The following is an 18,793-nucleotide window of genomic DNA, read 5'->3' on the forward strand; positions in this document are numbered from 1 at the left end:
CCAGATCTTTTTCGCTTTTCCTGCAGTGGAACTGCATAAGCCAATCACCCTTCTACCCCAGTCAACTGAAGTCCCTTTTTGAGGTCAACACTGGTGCTTCCTGTAAGCCTTGTGTTAACTCCCTGTTACACTTTAGCTATCCTGGTTGAATAGTGCAAATCAGGCTTAAAGCAAGTTGGCAGCTTGCTTTTCCTTTCCAATGAAGAAAATCAGATGTGGTATAAAGCAGGCTGCTGATTCACTGTTGCCTGTTTTCACCCCTTGCATTTTAGTGTCCACTCTGATTCACTGCGAGCAAAGAAAGAAAAGAAACTATTGCATCAAATAGCACCTTTCACGGCCATGGGATATCTCATAGCAACTTTGCAACCAATAGAGCAGTTTTGAAGTGTAGTTACTGTTGTAATGTAGGAAATGCGTCTGTCAATATTTGCACAGCAAGCTCCCATAAACAGCAATGTAATGACAAAATAATCTATTTTTATGATGTTAACTGAGGGATAAATATTGGCCAGGCCACCAGGATTAACTCACCTACTCTCCTTCAAAATAGTGCCATGAATCATCCATGTCCATCTGAGAGGGCCTTCAGTTGAACACCTCATCCAAAAGACTGACAGTGCGGCATTCCCTCAGTAATACACTGGAGAGTCAGCCTTAAGTTCTTGCATTTCAAATCTGTGGTGAGATTTTAACTCACTTGCAAAGAGTTAACATTAGGCCCCAGTGTGACTTCAGCACATAACCCTCTGATTCAAAGGTAAGAGCACTGCCAACTGAGCCACAGCTGACTCACAACGGGGAGACCCATTAGTCCATGTAAAAGTTTTTGAAGCATCTGTCACAGTGTCGGATGTCCCATCTCAGTGTTCGAAGTATGAAACGAAAGAGAAAGATAGGCAGCTACTTCTTGCTCAGGTCAATGAGGTTAATTGATTTTTCTGAGGTACACCTGCAAAGTGACCAGGAGTCAGGCAGTTACACACACCGTCACTCTCCAAACTTCCTTCACCACAGGAATTAATCTGCAATTGTCCCAAGGATGTTTACTGCCAAAAACTATTAAGGCCTTAAAGGGATGGTCCACATTAAACACAGCTCCACTTTAGCAGCTGGATAGTGTGTTACAGCAGAATAATATGTTACATTCTGCATGTAAACTCCTGTCATTACAATGCAGCTTGTCATTCAACCTACCATGAACAGAGCCACAGGCGAGCCAATAATAAGAATAAATTACTTTGTGATCCCATGGTGTTAAGTGATGAATGTTATGAAAAAGTAACTCTGAGCTTCAAAAATCTATAGCACAATTTACTAGGAACTTGCAGTCAGTTATTTCATTTGGATGATCCTATCTTCCTTATTATATCACATTTTTCATTGGAACAGAACAAAAAATGTTTATAAAGGGAATAAATTTCTTCCATCATAAATTCTGTCCCTATTTACCTACAGCAATAGACAAACCTTTAATGCATAGCAAAGTAACCTGAAATTCATTTCTCCCAGGCATTGCCATTTGCGTTAATTTTCATTAATTGTCCTTGATTTTTTTTAATGCAGAATGCAACATCTGGTAAAGCAAAAGTTTGCTACTGATTGTAGGAAATGTGCATGTGCCATAGAGTGGGAGACCTAAGAATGGATATGAACTTCCGGTGGGGGTCATGTGGGTGAACCCCGAGACAAATGCTAAATCCTCCGGCCCTCCGCAGGGTGAAGCAGGAGAGATTTTAAATCCCAGGACCTCTCTGCACAGGCCTTGGCCAGTCTCCCGCCCCCCCTGCCCCCCAAACACCGTGGTAAATGCTATCTGGTTGGTGGGCGAGAGCAAGATTTTGGGCAATGGGAGGCTGAAACGCTCCTGGCATTCAGGTAAGGGTATCAAGGTTAGACAGGGGGAAGGAAGTCCTGGGCAGTTGATGCCCAAAATTTTCTAGTGTAGCCTAGCTCATAAGGTAACAAAACAAAAATATAGTTTTTCTAGGCCCCCTGCTAGATCCGCTTTCTGCCTGGAGGAGAAGCCAAAATGGCTTCCCTGTTTGGCCTCCAATGATTTAATCATTGCCTCTCCTACATATTTAAAGAAGGGCTGCTTATAGCTTCCATCAGATGTCCCACTCACCACTTAAAAGAGTAAATTAGTGCTGCAACCCATTTTAAGATTGGAGGAAATAAGTCACTGTGTCCATTTTACTTGGCCATTCATTTGGCTTCCACTGAGCAGGGTTAATATCAGTCCGCTCTGGCCCACTATCAAATTTCCAGTCTCAGTTGAAGAGGTCAGTTGGGGTTGTCAAGTTGTGAAGCAGGTTCTCAATTACAACATCCTACAGAGTCAAGGGGTCTATAGTGAACAACAAAAATATTGGCGGGGTGGCACTGCCTCAGGTTGGTTTTTGCATCTTTATTGGTTATTCACAGTGGGCAGCTGGAGGCAATGGATAATTCCATGGGCAGGGCCCAGCCTATCCTATTGCATATCCCAGTTATGCCCATAGCGAGGCAATAGCTAGACAAAAAACATATTTTATTTTCAAATTCATGCTGTCCTGAGATATTGCTAATGTCCTCATTTGGATCCTTTGCTTCAGTAGAATGCAGGCACAAACTGGCTAGTTTCAAACCTGGCGATTGCAGTGGTCCATCAAATTATATCTAACAGTTTGAGCAGATGAAGTCAAGAGTGACAGACAAATTCCATGGCTTTGCTGAAAAGCTGCATGCAACCTGGAAATCCCTGCTGTTACTAGTTGTTGCTTTCACACATGATGCTCTGTACTTATTTCTGGCTTCCTGCTTTCCTTCCAATTAGGCCATCAAATCTGCTGCTTGACCGGAGCAACACAGACGTTACAGCTTTCCGCTCCGTGGGTGACTGGCTTGACGGTGTCCGGATGGGACAATACAAGGATAGTTTCACGGGGGCAGGATACAGCTCCTGCGACATGGTGGCAAAATTGGCCTCAGAGTAAGACACTTTTTCTTTCTCGGTGACAGTACAACATTTTGAAGAGGTTAAACAAACTGTAGAAATAAGTGCTAGAGCCTATAAGTGACTTGAGTACTGGAATGCATGCATCCGACTGCTAGTGTCATACTAACTTTGAATTTGCAAGCATCTTAGAGCACTAAACTCAAGATAATTAGATACTATTTCACCATTGAGGCTTCCTATCTGGCTTTAATGATTGAAATACTACTACCAAGGCAAGCCGATGTCGTTGCTTAAGGATGTGCAGTGCTGGAAAGAATTGGAATCAATCGATACCTCGCTCATGTGATACCTGAGGCATCAGTGATGTAGCGGTAATGTCACTGGACTGATAATCCTGAGACTCAGGCAAGGGTTCAAATCCCACTACAGCAGCTGGAAATTAAATTCAGTTAATAACCTGTAATTGAAAAGCTAGTCTCAGTAACGGAGATCATGAAATCATTATTGATTGTTGTAAAAATCCATCTGGTTCATTAGTGTTCTCCAAGCAAGGAGATCTGCTGTCTTTACCGGGTCTGGCCTACATGTGACTCCAGACCCACAGCAATGCCGTTTGACTCTTAATAGCCCTCTGAAATGGTTTGGCGGGATGGGCAACAAATGCTGGCCTTGTCAGCGATGCCCACATCCCATGAAAGAATAAACTGAAATTAACAAAGTAAAGATCATTCAGCAGTTAAGTAAACTGAGAAAGACAGAACTGAGTTGTACGTAAAGGAACATTTTGGGCCTGATTGATGGTCAGGTGAACACCAAGTTCACAGAATTGTTGCATGCAGAAGGAGGCCATTCGGTCTATCGTGTCTGCACCCGCTCTCAGAATGAACAACTCGCATAGTCCCATTCTCTTGCATTCTCCCCGTAACCCTGCACATTGTTCTTCTTCAGATAACAATGTAATTCCCTTTTGAATGCCTCGATTGCACCTGTCTCCACCACACTTAGTCAGCGCATTCTAGGTCTTAACCACTCGCTGTGTGAAAAAGTTTCTCCTCATGTCTCCATTGCTTCTTTTGCCAATTACCTTAAATCTGTGCCCTCTCATTCTCGATCCTTCAACCAGTGGGAATAACTTCTCCCTATCCATTCTGTCCAGACCCCTCATGATTTTGAATATCTCTATCAGATCTCCTCTCAGCCTTCCCTTCTCCAAGGAAAACAGTCCTAACGTCTCCACTCTATCTTCATGACTGAAGTTCGGCACTATTCATGCAAATCACCCTCTCCAATGCCTTCACATCTTTCCTAAAGTCTTTTCTTATTGGTTCATGGGGTGTGTGTCATTGGCTAGGCCAACATTTATTGCTGATTTCTAATTGTCCTTATTCAGAGTGCATTTAGGAGTCAACCACGTTACTGTTGGTCTAGAGCCACATGTAGGCCAGACCAGGTAAGGACTGCAGATTTCCCTCCTTAAAGGACATTAGTGAACCAGGTGGGTTTTTACAACAATCGACAATGGTTTCATGGCCATCATCAGATTTTTAATTCCAGATTTTTATTGAATGCAAATTTCACTATCTGCCGGGGTGGGATTCGAACCCTGGTTCCCAGAGCATTAACCTGGATCTCTGGGATTCTCTCTGTTGCCTCTTCAAAAAAGCTCCAACAAGCTAATGAAATATGATTCTCCCTTAAGAAATCCATGCTGGCTTTCCTCAATTAAGCCACATTTGTCCATCTGACTATTAATTTTGTCATGAATTATTGTTTCTAAAAGTTTCCCCAGCACTGAAGTTAAACTGACTGGCCTGTCGTTGCTGGCCTGTGTTGGCTTTTTCTGCCATTTCTCATTTCCACTGCCATATAAGGATAGCCCATTTGTACTCCGTGTCCAGGCTGACATCTGAGCAATGATTAGTTGAGTGAGAATTGGAGTCGTCCTTTCTCCTGTAGAGTTTCTTTGCAAACGTTGCAGATAAAATAGTTAATGGGAGATTTCAACGATGTACCTTATTTGGAATTTAGACACTTTTGCGAAGGTCCCACATGAATTGCCTTAGCTGAGCCTAAGCTGTGTGTGCTTATACATGCTATTTGCCTGATTTTCTGAATCCCTCTTTACAATAATGAAAACTTGTATTTATATACTGCCTTTAATGTAGTAAAATGTCCCAAGGTGCTTTACAAAAGCATTATCAAGCAAGGATTGACACTGAGCCACGTATTAGGGTAGATGAATAAAAGCTTAATCAAAGAGGTTTTAAGGAGTGTATTAAAGGAGGAAAGGGCGGCAGCGAGGCAAAGAAGCTCAAGGAGGAAATCTCAGTATTTAGGGCCTAGGCACAGACCATTAGTGGAGCCACTAAAATCCGGGATGCTTAAAAGGCTGGAATTGGAGGAGTACAGATATCTCGGAGGGTTGTGGGGCTGGATGAGATTACACGTTTGGGAGGAGTGAGGCAAAAACAAGGATAAGAATTTTAAAATCAAGTTGCTGCTTGACCGGGAGTCAGAGGTGGCATTTTGGAAGCAAACTATTGGATATAGAGTCCCTGAAACTAATGTGCTGTTCAAAAACCCGAGGACTGTAATTTTTATACATGATTAAATAGATAAAGGTATGGCACTTTTCACAACCTTATCCTCAGAACGACCTCAAGCACTTTGCAAACCATGAAGTACTTTTGAAGTGTAGTCACTGGTTATGTTGTAAGCCCACAAACACACACAGAACCCGCAGAATCTTCCTCTATTATCTCTGCCTTTCACTGTTTCTTCACTAATGCAATCGGAGGACCAGGTCGGCTGCACACACCCACAGGGGTATGAAGATGGTGTTCTGGTTTTCAGAGGCAGTCAGCTCATGGTACTGGGCCCAGGGGCTTTGCAACTCCGATAAAAGAGCTCAAATTGACACACTTAACCCTCCAAGTCCTGTGAAAAACATTAACTGAACATTATGTTTCCGTAATAAATATAAACTGAAATGGAGAAACCAGTGTTTTTGATTGAGCATGAAGCTCCCTAACCTTTGTGGGTTTGAGCTGCCTTAATCTGTTATTGCATTCTTTTTGACTCTTTGATTGTTTTATTATTAATTTTCTTTAAAAGCATTCTGCTTCAAAGGCATCTTGAGCTACCAATAAATCTGCCTTGCAAAACAACTGACTTGACCTTACTATAAATGTCTATAATTTTATGAATAAAAGCTAACCACCTAAGTACTGGCAGCAGCATTTAAAGATGATATTTTTTTAATGTACTATTTGACTAGTGTTTTCTCCATCCATTTTGAGGCCTGAGCCTCATGAACTTAGGACCAGTGGTCTGCAGAGGACCAATGAGTGTCCCTTAGCAGCTCTTGGCTCTTGGCCACTGTGACATTGAGTGGCCTGTCTGCTATCCATAGTTTCCGGGTTGGGGTGAAGTGGTGGGGGTTGGAAGTTCCACTCAAGAGAATGGCAAGAATAGAGGGAGAACCTAGTGTGGTGAATGCCCATTTGTGGAGCTTCAGGGACCACTATTGCTACTCCAAGCACCACAAAAATAAATTCAAACTTACTCTGTGGCCTCCACCTTGTCTGGGTTGCCAGCTGAAACTTTACCGGGTGGGCATGATTCAAACTCTATCCAACTGAGCCCTACAATGGCATAGGATCCCAGGTATGTCATAGGATCACAATTCGCATCTGAGAAAGGGCATACTGCCTTGATTCAGGTGAACACTCCAACTGCACGGCGGGAGGCCCTTAGTAATATAGCATTGGCCTCACCGTAGACAGCATTGGGGCAATGAATTGTAGCTCCACCACTTGCAGGGGCATACTAACCCTTTTCTGCCAGCTGGAAGGCCTCAAAATCTCCGCCATTGAATTAGACGTAGAAACCCTCCCAGCCAGCTCTCTCATTGGTTAAGAGAGTTCTGAATTAGTTCATCATTTTCTCTTGCTCTTTTGGTTTTCCTTGAGAGGTCAATGGCATCGGATTGAACAGCAAAGGAAAACCATCTTTTAAAAAAATGGAACAAATATGTAGCATTGCTCCATTATACAGTGCATTCGGGATAACCATGTATTGGATCTAAATATAAGCTGCAGCGCATTAAACCATTGCCCGCTGTCTCCATCTGTACCCAAATATGGATCCAAGCATAAGGTTTAATAGATAATCTCAACCCAGCCATGAAATGTTTCCAATTTTTAATACTCAGTAGAGTGATCATGGTTAATCCACTACCAGACTTCACTTGAGAGCACATGCACATTTCAGAATGTTAATCACCTTTGTGTACTTCTTTCAGCTTACATTTATTACATTTGGTCTGAGTTGCCACATAAATGGGATAAAATGGCTATGGTACAATTTGTGAATGAGCTATTTTTCTCCATTGTTTCTGGTTATCCAAATCCAAGGATCTAATTTCTCGGTGAACTGATACTGTTTATAAGGATGCCAAAGCAAGAGGAAATGGTAGTTATTATTACATGGACGGAGCATCAGATATCAATGAAATAGAATCACTTACTAAGTGCAAGTCATAAAACCTGCCTAACATTTAGTGCTGACTGCTTAATGGAATCACTCAGCCAAGAGATTTAAATTGGCTCTGTAAGTCCAGACAACTCTCTTGAAGTAAATCATCATCTCAGCACCATTCTTCAAATACTAGGACAGTTCAAATTAAGTCACTTGTTGAATTACAAGTGGGTTTGCAACCAGGCCCTCTGAGCAGGAACAGCTTAGGCAGGTGATTAAACTTGTTATAGAAGACTTAGGGTTCTTTTTCTGCTACCTTCCCACAGGCCACAGAGCACAAAATCTATGCCGAGAAAAAGATTTGGACCTCTTAAGTTCTGGTTCTGTGAGGCAATTAGAATCCCAAAACGATTTTAATGTAAAATCCCGTCATCCTGTCCATCGCCAATCTGCCAGTAAAACTAATGGGATTGGTCTTTTAAAGGCAACTGAAGTTACAAAGGGCCACTCAGATACAGATATTTGGGTCACAGGATCTGTGTATTGTTGTGCTGTTTGGATTCCAATTTCCAGCTCCCAGATCGTACCTATCTCACATTTTTCTGCTGTTTTTTTGCCCTCGCTAATCTTGCTTGCTTATCATTAGCCTGACTACTGATGGTTTCATTTGGATGGAGCAACACTTGGAGGAAGAGGAGCAGCAGCTCAGTTATCAGTGGCAATAGTAGCTGTGCCTATCAGAACACAGCCAGTGAAGAAGCTGTTTGATGGAGACTATATCCAGTATAGTATGTAGCGTACAGGCCAAGAGTTAGTGGGTGAGATTTTTCCAAAATGATGGAGGTCCTACCGTTGGGCTGGTAAGTCAGGAGTCCAATGGATGTGAGGCATGATTTTGCCTGTGACATTGCCAAGAGAGGACAATTAAGAGCTGACAGGCTGGGGAGGCAGCTAGAGAGTGGGTCTGCCATGTTGCCAGCCCAATTACAGGGCCAGCAGTTCTGGAGCCTCAGGTGTCCCACTGAGAGATGTGCCAGCACTGTCGCTGAGGGTGCTAGCAGAATGCAAGGTCACCTTAAAATGGAGGCACCTTCAGAGGGGAGAGCATAACTTTACCTTTTAAAGCAACGCTCATGCAGACCTAGTGAATGGAAGGAAAACCCCTCCAGCTTTCTCGTGCCCCAGTGGCCCCAATGCTGGTGGCCTGGGAAAATCAGCCTTAATTGGGCCTTTAATTATACAAAATCGCTACGCCTGCAATCAGTGGGCAGCCAAGCTACAGCCGTAGTCCCAGCACTGGGAAACTTTCCCAATTTTTGGACTGAGTCGGGTAGCCATTCCAATGTGGCTCCCTCTATTTTCCCGGCTCTCCGACTTCCCAACCTGTCGCTCTTGGGTCCAGTAAAATTCCATCCAGTTTCTTGGTGAGTAATTTACCATCTTCAGCTGTTTCATCAATGACCTTCCCTCCATCTTAAGGTCAGATGTGGGAATGTTGATTGCACATTGTTCAGCACCATTCGCGACTCCTCAGTTACTGAAGCAGACCGTGTCCATATACAGCAAGACCTGGACAACATTCAGGCTTGGGCTGATAAGTGGCAAGTGACAGTCACACCACACAAGTGCCAGGCAATGAGCATTTCCAGCAAGAGAGAATCTAACCATCTCCCCATGGCATTCAATGGCATTACCATCACTGAATGGCATTACCATCCTGGGGGTTACCATTGACCAGAAATGAACTGGACTGGACATATAAGTACTGTGGTTACAAGAGCAGGCCAGAGGCTCAAAGTTCTGAGGCTAGTAACTCACCTCCTGACTATTGAAAGCCTGTCCACTATCTGCAAAGCATAATTCAGGAGTGTGATGGAAAACTCTTCACTTGCCTGGTTGAGTGCAGCTCGAATAACACTAAAGGAGCTCAACACTATCCAAGCAAAATATTCAGTACCATTTGTGATTACTCAGATACTGAAGTAGTCTGTGTCCATATGCACCAAGTCTGGACAACATTCAGGCTTGGGCTGATAAGTGGCAAGTGACAGTCACACCACACAAGTGCCAGGCAATGAGCATTTCCAGCAAGAGAGATAAATGGCAAACATCATTCACGCTGTGCAAGTGCCAGGCAATTATCATCTCCAACAAGAGACAATCTAACCAAATAAACTAACCAAAGTGCTGGAAAAAATCTCAGTAGGTCTGACAGCATCTGTGGAGAGAGAAATAGTTAATGTTTCGAGCCTAATATGACTCTTCTTTGGAACTCCTCAATCAACATTGATCAACCTCCTGAGGGTTACCATTAACAGGAAGCTGAACTGCACCAGCCATATATGTACTGTGGCTCCAAGAGTAGGTCAGAGGCTGTAAATTCTGAGGTGAGTAACTCAGTACCTGGCTCCCTAAAGCCTGTCCACCATCTACATGGCACAAGTCATGTGATGAAATACTCCCCACTTGCCTGGATGAGTGCAGCTCCAACAACACTCAAAAAGCTCAACACCTTCCAGTGCAAAGCAGCCCACTTGATTGGCATCCACCAGCTGGAATATTCACTCCCTCCACCACCGATGCACAGTAGCACTATCTACAAGATGCACTGCAGCAATTCACAAAGGCTCCTTCAACAGCACCTTCCAAAACCGCGATCTCTACCATCTAAAGGGACGAGGGCAGCAGATACATGGGAACACCACCGCCTGGAAGTTCCCCTCCAAGTCACTCACCATCCTGATTTGGAAATATATCGCCGTCCCTTCACTGTCACTGGGTCAAAATCCTGGAACTCCCTCCCTAACAGCACTGTGCGTGTACCTACACCACATGGACTGCAGCAGTTCAAGAAGGCAGCTCATCACTACCTTCTCAAGGGCAATTAGGGATGGCCAATAAATGCTGGCCTAGCCAGCGACGCCCACATCCCATGAAAGAATTTTTAAAATTATAGCGCATATTGCACAACCTCATCATACAGAGAGGCCTGTGTTTGGAGAAGGCAGCAGTAATCCTGATCAGATTAGAAAGACCACCAGAAAGGCAAAAAACCAGGAGAAGAAGGAAGGTCAAGTCAACAATTTGCAGCGAGATGTGAGAAATATGAATACTTAGCAATTCGAGTAACTTGTTCACTCCTCTGTTCTGACAGCTTGAATGAAGTTCACATGCATAAACTGTCATTACATCTTTCACCAGGGCCCTTAATCCTGCATTAAAGAACATTAAAACTATTCAGTTAACTTCTAAATCAATGATACACAGGCAATGCAGATCAGAAGCTGTTATAAAACCACACTGTGGATCAGATGCCAAATGTAATAAAGGTGATAAATTACCCACTCAAAGATAATAATAGCTTTCCATTTATTTTTACATCCAATTGCCAATCCATGTGCCTTTCTTATAAGCAGGTTTCCCAACTCTACTGCTCCTATGAGGTAATCCCCTAGTGCTCTCAGCAAAGCTGCTAGTAGGATCCTGCCGCTGCCCCTCATGTCAGAACCACAAGAAAATAAGAAGACCTTGAGACACTTGATTAATTCTGGATACTTGAGCCCGTGAGGGCTCAGTTGCCAATTGCAGCACTTTGGCTGCTGCTACCAGAGTAGTCTGGCCTGGCAAACTTGTTGGCGCTATGTTGGGGTGGCTAGGGTTCTTCACTTCCACATATCCGTGGGTCTAAAGTAACTCTTTGAAAGTGCCTATGTGTTCAGTCCAAGGTGGACACGTGTCTGTTCAAGCTGGAGCCCAGAACCTGCATGGTAGCTGCAAAGAGCTATGACATTGACTCCTGTTGTGAGGGCCTGACTATAATGTTCCTGGAGGTGGTTGTGTTTAGACTGCACAGGGCTGCTGCTGTGTGAGATAATATCACACAGGCTGGCTGATCACTTTTTGTACTTCCAGCCAGCTATAATGCTGAGGCTCCTTGGTAGATCTTCAATGTCTCATATCACTCCCCTGTGAGAGGCAAGTACTTTCCTTTTTGTGGCTAGGTATGAAGTCCTCATTTCCATCTTCCTCAGCAGATCTGGAGCAGATCTTTCCCCCTAGTGACCTCCTTCCTGGGTCGGTCCCTGCCACCTGTATCCATTGCTGATCACTTATGCTGGGCACTTTGCCAAGTGCTGTAGGCTATCAATCAAAGAAAGAAAGAAAGATTTGCCTTACATGATTACAGGATGTCCCAAAGAATTTTATAGTCAATGAAGTGTAGGCACTGTTGATATGTAGGAAACATCAATTTGCACATAGCAAGCTCCCACAAACAGCACAGTTATAGTGACCAAATAATATGTTTTTGTGATGTTGATTGAGGGATAAATATTGGCCAGGATAATGGGGATAACTTCCCTAGTCTTCTTAGAAATAGTACCATGGGATCCTTTACGTATACCTGAGAGAGAAGATGGGGCCTCGGTTTAGCCTGTCATCCAAAAGTGCAGCATTCCCTTACTGCACTGCAGTGTCAGCCTAGATTTTTGTGCTCAAATGTCTGGAGTATGACTTGAACTCACAACCTTCTGACTCAGAGGTCAGGTTGCTTTCATCTGGGCTCCATGCTAGCAATGGGGGCTTCCCATTCGATCCAGACCAGAATTAAAATCAGAGCTAAGGATTTGAAAAGTTAACAATTCTTCCCCTACCTTTAACATTTGCATTGATGGATGTGGCAGGTGCTTGGCTGAAATCTAATGCCATCAGCGGAGGTTTTGTTCATTGTGAGGTGACATTTGGCACAACCTGAAGACCCATATTTAGGAGCTAAAACATTGAACATTAAAATTGACTAAACAGCACTGTGGCTAGAATGACTGGACCCACCCAGTTACATTTCAGGCATTTTACAGTAGCATTGTTCTTATGGCCCACTGCACAGAATAAGAAGGAGTTGATTTTCCTTCAATAATACACAAAACAGCAAATTTAAACAGAGATTATGGGTGGGATTTTCCGGTCCTGCCTGCCATGGGACAGGAAATTCCAGCCCAAAGTCAACGGATCTTTTGCTGGTCCATCAAATTTTCCATCCCGCTCGCAAAGGCTCACACCGCAGGCAAGACCGGAAAATCCTGCCCTCTGCTTCTGTGCTTCCACTGAATGACATGACTTTTATTTTAGCTCATTGAGGAATAGTATGGGCTTAATTCCCATTTTAGGGATTTTGAAAATGGGTCTAGAGGTGGATTTATGAGACGCTTGTGTACTAGAGATTATTGAAGAACACATTAATAACGATCACATTCATACTGACTGAATACATACACGAGCTGAGATACCGACCCATTATTGCAATAAAATTTAAATTGTCATGAAATAAAATTTGGCCAGCATAAAATATTCACCTCTCGCATATTGTAACTTTTCATGTTCAGTGTTGGATTTGTTCAAATGGGCAAGTGATTGGTTTCCAAAACTAAAGCCATGGGTCAGGTAAATATAAGGATTTCCTAGGTATATAAAAATGTTTAAAACATAGAGAGAAAATCTCCACTTTAAAAAAAAAATGCAGATTAATCTTTCTTGATGGTAAAAAAAATTAGAGCGCGAAGCAATTTAATTGGCGATTCCATAAAACAAGAATAAAAGGCAAATGGGTTGTGACCAAGCATGTTCAAAACAGGAAGTGCCTGCTACTGTACCTAACAACTACTGATTGAGGGCTTGCAGCTTACAAAGGGAGTCCTGGGAGTTTACTGCAGTGCCAAATGTATCCCTTGGCAGGAATAAACACTGCTGTTCAAAATTAAGAATTAGAAGCAGAGATGGAAATCGGAAACTTGTCTCTTTGGGCCAAGAATGAGCAGTTTGAGTTTTGTCCCTGTCTGTAACCGGGGAACAACAGGCTCATATCAACTGCCCCAAGCCACAGTATATTAAAAGGAAGCAATACTTTCCAATCTGGCTAAAACTGCAGAGTTTGTTTTCAATAAAGAATCCAATTACAGTATTAGCAAAAGAGAAGTCATGCAAGAAACATATATACCTTGTGAAATTATCAGGATATGTCTGCTTCTAAAACAGATTATTTTTTATTCTTATGTGCAAGAGGTTCCTTTTGTCTTCTTTTGCTTCTTTTTATAATTTTAGTTTGCCCATCATTTTCAGGAAATAGCATTTTTTACTGTTTTAGGCACACAATCCCAGCACTCCCAGATCAGGTATAACTAACTGAGCTACACCCAGAAGGCTGAATTTTCATTCTCGAGTCAGGAGCGCAGAATCATCAAAATTCACAACTCCACTAACTCGTCTCAGAAGAAGATGCCCTGGAAGTTCTAATTTCCATTCTGGGGTTTGGGTGTTTGGGGTGGGGGGTTGCGGTGGGCTCTGTTAATGAGAGTCAGGCTCACCGTGCCCAGGAAGGGTTTGGAGGCAGGCATAGGGGCTGCCAGATGCGGAGGCGGGCTGTGTGACAGATCAGCCTCGGTGCTCTGGGATCAGTAAGATAAAGAATAAAACAAAAAACAGCCATCTAGCCCTCATCTTCACCACCCCACCACAGTCTCCATGCCCCATCCATGCTAACTCATATCACCTCATGCCCCCCCATCCACATATGGCTCCTCATACCTCCCATACCAATCTGTGCCCCTCCACCCACCCCGTGCCCTTTTATACTCTCATGCCAACTTAGTGCCAACTCATGCCAATACATGCCCCTCATCCATCACCCTTTGCCACTACAGCCTCCATACCAACTCATCCAATATCCACCATGGGCAGACCTCAGGGGCTATGCTGAAATGAAATAAAATAAAGTTCTAAGTGCCTATTGTAGACTTTCTTTTAAAAGAAAACACACATTCATTAAAATCCATTCAATAAATTTAATTTCCTCCAACTACTTAATCCCATATAAAAGCAAGCATTTCATTCAAGTACTTAAGCCCTTACAAAAACAAACATTTGTATTCATAGCCCCACATCAAAGACTTTATAATGACTTGGAGTTGTCAATCAAATGGTGAACTGATAACGATAAGTTGTGGAATTAGACATGCAGCACTAATCATATACGATAACCCTCAGGCCTATGTCAGCAGACAATGAAATTGCAAGAACTGATTTTTTTTTTAAAAACTGCATACTTATTTTAAATTTAAAGGGCAGGAAATATAAATGGCTTGAAAGCTTGAAAGTTCAATGGAGCTTTTCCACTTTACACACATTCATGTCTACACTTACCATAGGGCTACTTACCTCTCCCAAAAGGCATGTTACCTCTCCCAAAGGGATATCTGGACCTATCCGAAAGGGGTCCCTGGACCTATCTAAAAGGGTACTCTACCTCTCCAAATAACTTCAGCAGCTTTAGACCTTTTCCTCAAAAATCTAAAGCTCATGAATCATGATTTGGACATCCCGCTAACAAAAATTGGATCTGTTTGAAGGCAGCTGCACTTTTCAATGTGCGGTTGCCTCTATGAACAATGGATGTGCAAACTACAACCCGCCCAGTTTCCCCCCAAGCCCTCACCTTCCAAGAAAATGGTGGGTGCCACGTTCAGGGTGGAACTTCCAGAATCAGGTCTCCAATGCCATTTTAGCTAAGCAAGAGGCCCCTTCCATCCTTGAAAAAATTCAGGCCAGAGTAAACATACATCCACTCTGTGCCAACAAAGTGACTCAGCCTCATCCCTCATGCACCCATAGGACTGCTTTTCCCTTTTACCCACACCCAGTCATCTGTGGCCTTTCTAAGTGAAACTGTCCAATAGTGCCGATTTTGAGCCAGTTTTGTCTCTGCCCACTGGGATTGAGATGGCCCAAGCTCATTCCACACAGGACGCTGACAACCTGGAGAGGGAAGTGACTATCATCCCGTCCATCTGAGTCCTGCGGATGAAAGTCCACTATCTCATCCATTTTACCAACAGTAAGCAGTTCAGAACTGTTTGGTTAGAATGCGTTAGACACATGTCAAAGATGTTCTGAAGCCTACTCGATGCACTGGGCATTCAGAGAAATTTCCCATTGGCTCAGGGCCAATATACTTTTATGGTATGATGCTGAGCCATACAGACAACGATGTTCCCAGTTTGACTGCTGCTCTCCTCTGAGTTATCTGAGCTCAGTCAGAGGTGGAAACACTCAGTAAGACTGGACGGAGGCAAGAGTCTTGCTCCGACTGCTATCCATTTCTCCTACTGGAATGCCATTGTATGTGGATACTTGCTAAGACAAAAATCAGGCTGAGCTATCATCGCACCTCACAGTGGACAATCCTGCTAAGATTCATGCATAAAGTGTACTCACTTAGATGTAGCCATAATACCTTCATATTCCACCATGTACCTATGACAACAAAGGAAAATAAGCCTTGGGGGCTTGATTTTCCAAGGCATCCAGAGGTTGGAAGTGGCAGCAAAATAGTACCTGCCCGATGGATCCTTAAGATCTGCCTGATGTGATTTTCAGGTGGATCTGTAAATGGGCATCTAGCAGCCCCTCCCGAAACAGTCAGAATCCAGAGGGTTGTAGGACCCCAGTGATCATTATCAAGTACAAATGGAGAGCATGTGCACTGAGCTACTGCAGGTTGCTCCAAAAAAGACATTTTTTTCCTCGGGGGTGGGGGATTATTTTGTGGGGCTAGGAGGGGCAGGGATGATCAAATCTATTATGCAGTAAAAGTGTTGAAATAATTGTCATGTTTTTCAGCCATGTGCATGTCCGAGATCATTTCACCAATATGCATGTAACCAAACCAAAGTGCTTGACTTTTTTGGCCTCCATACTGTCCCAGGTAGCTGTCTTCTGCATGTTCTTCAAACTATTAACATTGGGCAGAATTTCATAGTCCCCCACCAGCAGGTTTGTAAGTGAGGGTGGGGGGGACGCCTGTAAAATTGCCTGGTTGACCTTCCTGCCGCCCTACCACCCACCCCTGACCTGTCCACAATTCTACGGGTGAGGGGGTGGAGGAGGGGGCAATGGGATGGCAGAGTGGAAAAGGCCTAGGTTAGCTAACCAGCCCTTGCCCCAATTGAGGCCCTTAAGTGACCCAATTATTGGCCACGTAAGGGCTACTTCTCGCCCAGCCACAATTTTTTAGCAGGCAGGAGAAGTTCAGGGACTGGGCAAGCCTGGCAGATCATCTTGCTCTGGCCTCGAGCAAGATATGGGGGTGGATGGGTTTGCCACCTCTGTCACTGGCCCCCTTTCCAAATCGGGTGCACCCACACACCCCAAAGTCTACCACCCCCTCTGGGTGCTCTCTCCCCACCTGATCACCCCAGCACAACTCCCACCCACCTCTTCCCTCATCCCTTTGTGCCTTCCCTCCCGTCCCCGTCACAAGACCTCTCACCTACCTGGTCCTGTGGGTTTTAGCACTTAGACGGGTGGGGACTGCGTGTAGTCCTAGTAGCGGCCGCCACTCTTGGTAGCACAGCTGGGGTTACAGAGCTGCTGGCCAATCAGCTCTCCAAGGTGGGACTTCTTCCTGAGTGAGGGGCGGAGGTCCAGCCAATTATCACTCCTCAGAGCATTAAATGACTGCAGGGCAGCTGATGTTTCTGCCAACTTTTGTGGCAGGGTGGGAAACCCTGCCATTCGAAAAATCCTGCCCATTGCGTGTTGTGCCATGTTGTCACACATGGATGAAAGTGTTGCAGGAAGTCCCCATATGCCTTTACTATTGGACTCCAACAGCAAAATGTACAACTGCTCCTCAAATGGATCAGCATCTCTGATTTCAAAAACAAATAAATTTAATAGGGACATGTAATAAAGCAAATGATTGGTTTCAGTTTTTACTTGTCGCCACTTCTGTGTCAGTAGACAGCAGGCTGTCAACAGTACGATATGGGAAAAACACAGGAAAACGCGGGTAAAAACACATCTGCTCCGGTTCATTTAAGCTGAACTCAAACTGATATGAAATACTTCCTACAGGAAAACTCACAACTCCTGCTTTTACTGTGCATTATTCTTGAGAGTTATACTGCCATTCATGTGTTTGCCTGCTCCTGAAGGCGCTTTGCCACTTTCATGTTGATATGTGACTGGGCCTATAATGCTATAACTTAGGACTGTGTTATGAAGACAGAAAATGTTTGAAGTGTAATGAATGTATACAGTGAGGCATTTATCTTATATTTCAGTTGTGGACTTAGCAATTCTGAGAAAAAAAGGAAAAATGTTTAAGAGAAAAGAAAATCATGACTGTTTTTTACTTCCCTTTCAGTGATATAATGAAGCTGGGAGTTACTCTTTCTGGACATCAGAAAAAGATTGTGAGCAGCATTAAGCAACTGGAAACACACACAAAGAACAGTCCAGTTGCAGTGTAAACTTCAAGTCAAGTCTTTGTGCATCAAGGGATTTAGCCAATGAGAATGACCACTGCAATGGTATGGGGACTGATAATGCTATGGAGGCCACAAAATGAGAAACCGGTTTGGTCTGTTGATGTGGTGCGTGAAAGACTTTCAAACTCTATAAGTGTAAATGCCTTAAAAAAAAAGGAATGATGGCTCTGTTTTCTACCTTTTTTATATATTTAAAAAAAGGTGGTATGTTTAAGTATTATTTATGATGGTAAAAAAAAATAAAATCTTAAAACCTTTCAGCGGCAGGCAGCAGAAGAGAATCTAGTTAAAATCTGTCATGGGGAAGAAAGGAATTTCTTTTTTGTTTTTAAATAAAAGAAAAATATTATAGTTAGAGAGATAAATGAACTTTTGGACATTGGTAAGCCAATCTGTGAGTTAGAAGCAGCAGAAGTGATACAAGCTTGAGTGTGGCTTTCAGTTTTTAAACTGGTTAAATTATTTCCTAAAACAAACCCAATAAAATTTGGCAATAGGTATCTCGCGGTGAATGGAAAGTTTAATGACTATCTTACGGCATTATGTCTTAAGCAATTTATAGACCATATTTTAGACTTTGCTGTCAAAGTGAAGACCCCTCCCAACTTTTCCTATTGTTCTGCCATGTTGGAGTGTGCACAGATGATCATTAAGCATTAGCCTATACAAGGTAACCCAATTTCACATATTCAAATGTTAATTCATTTTTCAAAAATGATCTGTTTCCCCCACAGTATTGAAAATTTTGTGAAATATGTATTATCTACATTAAATTTTTTATCTATTTTTGTCACAACATCTTGCCATTGCTCTTGTATTATGATGTCTACATTACTAGTGCGCACACACATGCAGATCACAGTATGGTAGCTGAAGTGTTTAAATATTTACCAGAAAAATGTAGTCCATATAGCTGTGGAAATTTAATTTCTTAGGCTTGGAATGGTAGGGTCATACACATAAGTTCATTGCATACTTGTGCATTTCTTTCTACTAATCCTCTTTGGATTGAGGGAGTATTTATCTTGTACTGTGTCCAAAAATAATACAA

At 43.1% G+C, this 18,793-nt stretch overlaps 1 protein-coding gene across 3 annotated transcripts in view; it reads left to right on the plus strand.

Moving 5' to 3' along the window:
* epha3 (eph receptor A3) overlaps nt 1-18,540 on the plus strand; it is a 267,227-nt gene extending 248,687 nt beyond the window's left edge. For 2 of the 3 annotated variants that reach the window (XM_078560154.1, XM_078560155.1), the window contains exons 16-17: nt 2,819-2,974; nt 17,619-18,540. In XM_078560154.1, the coding sequence (XP_078416280.1) occupies nt 2,819-2,974; nt 17,619-17,724 (262 nt within the window). In that variant the 3' untranslated portion in view covers nt 17,725-18,540. The remainder of the gene's footprint in view (nt 1-2,818; nt 2,975-17,618) is intronic. The other variant, XM_078560156.1, reaches the window with a different exon arrangement.
* The last annotated feature ends 253 nt before the right edge of the window (nt 18,541-18,793 follow it).

This window comes from Cetorhinus maximus, chromosome 16, assembly GCF_964194155.1.
Source record: "Cetorhinus maximus chromosome 16, sCetMax3.hap1.1, whole genome shotgun sequence".
NCBI lineage: Eukaryota > Metazoa > Chordata > Chondrichthyes > Lamniformes > Cetorhinidae > Cetorhinus > Cetorhinus maximus.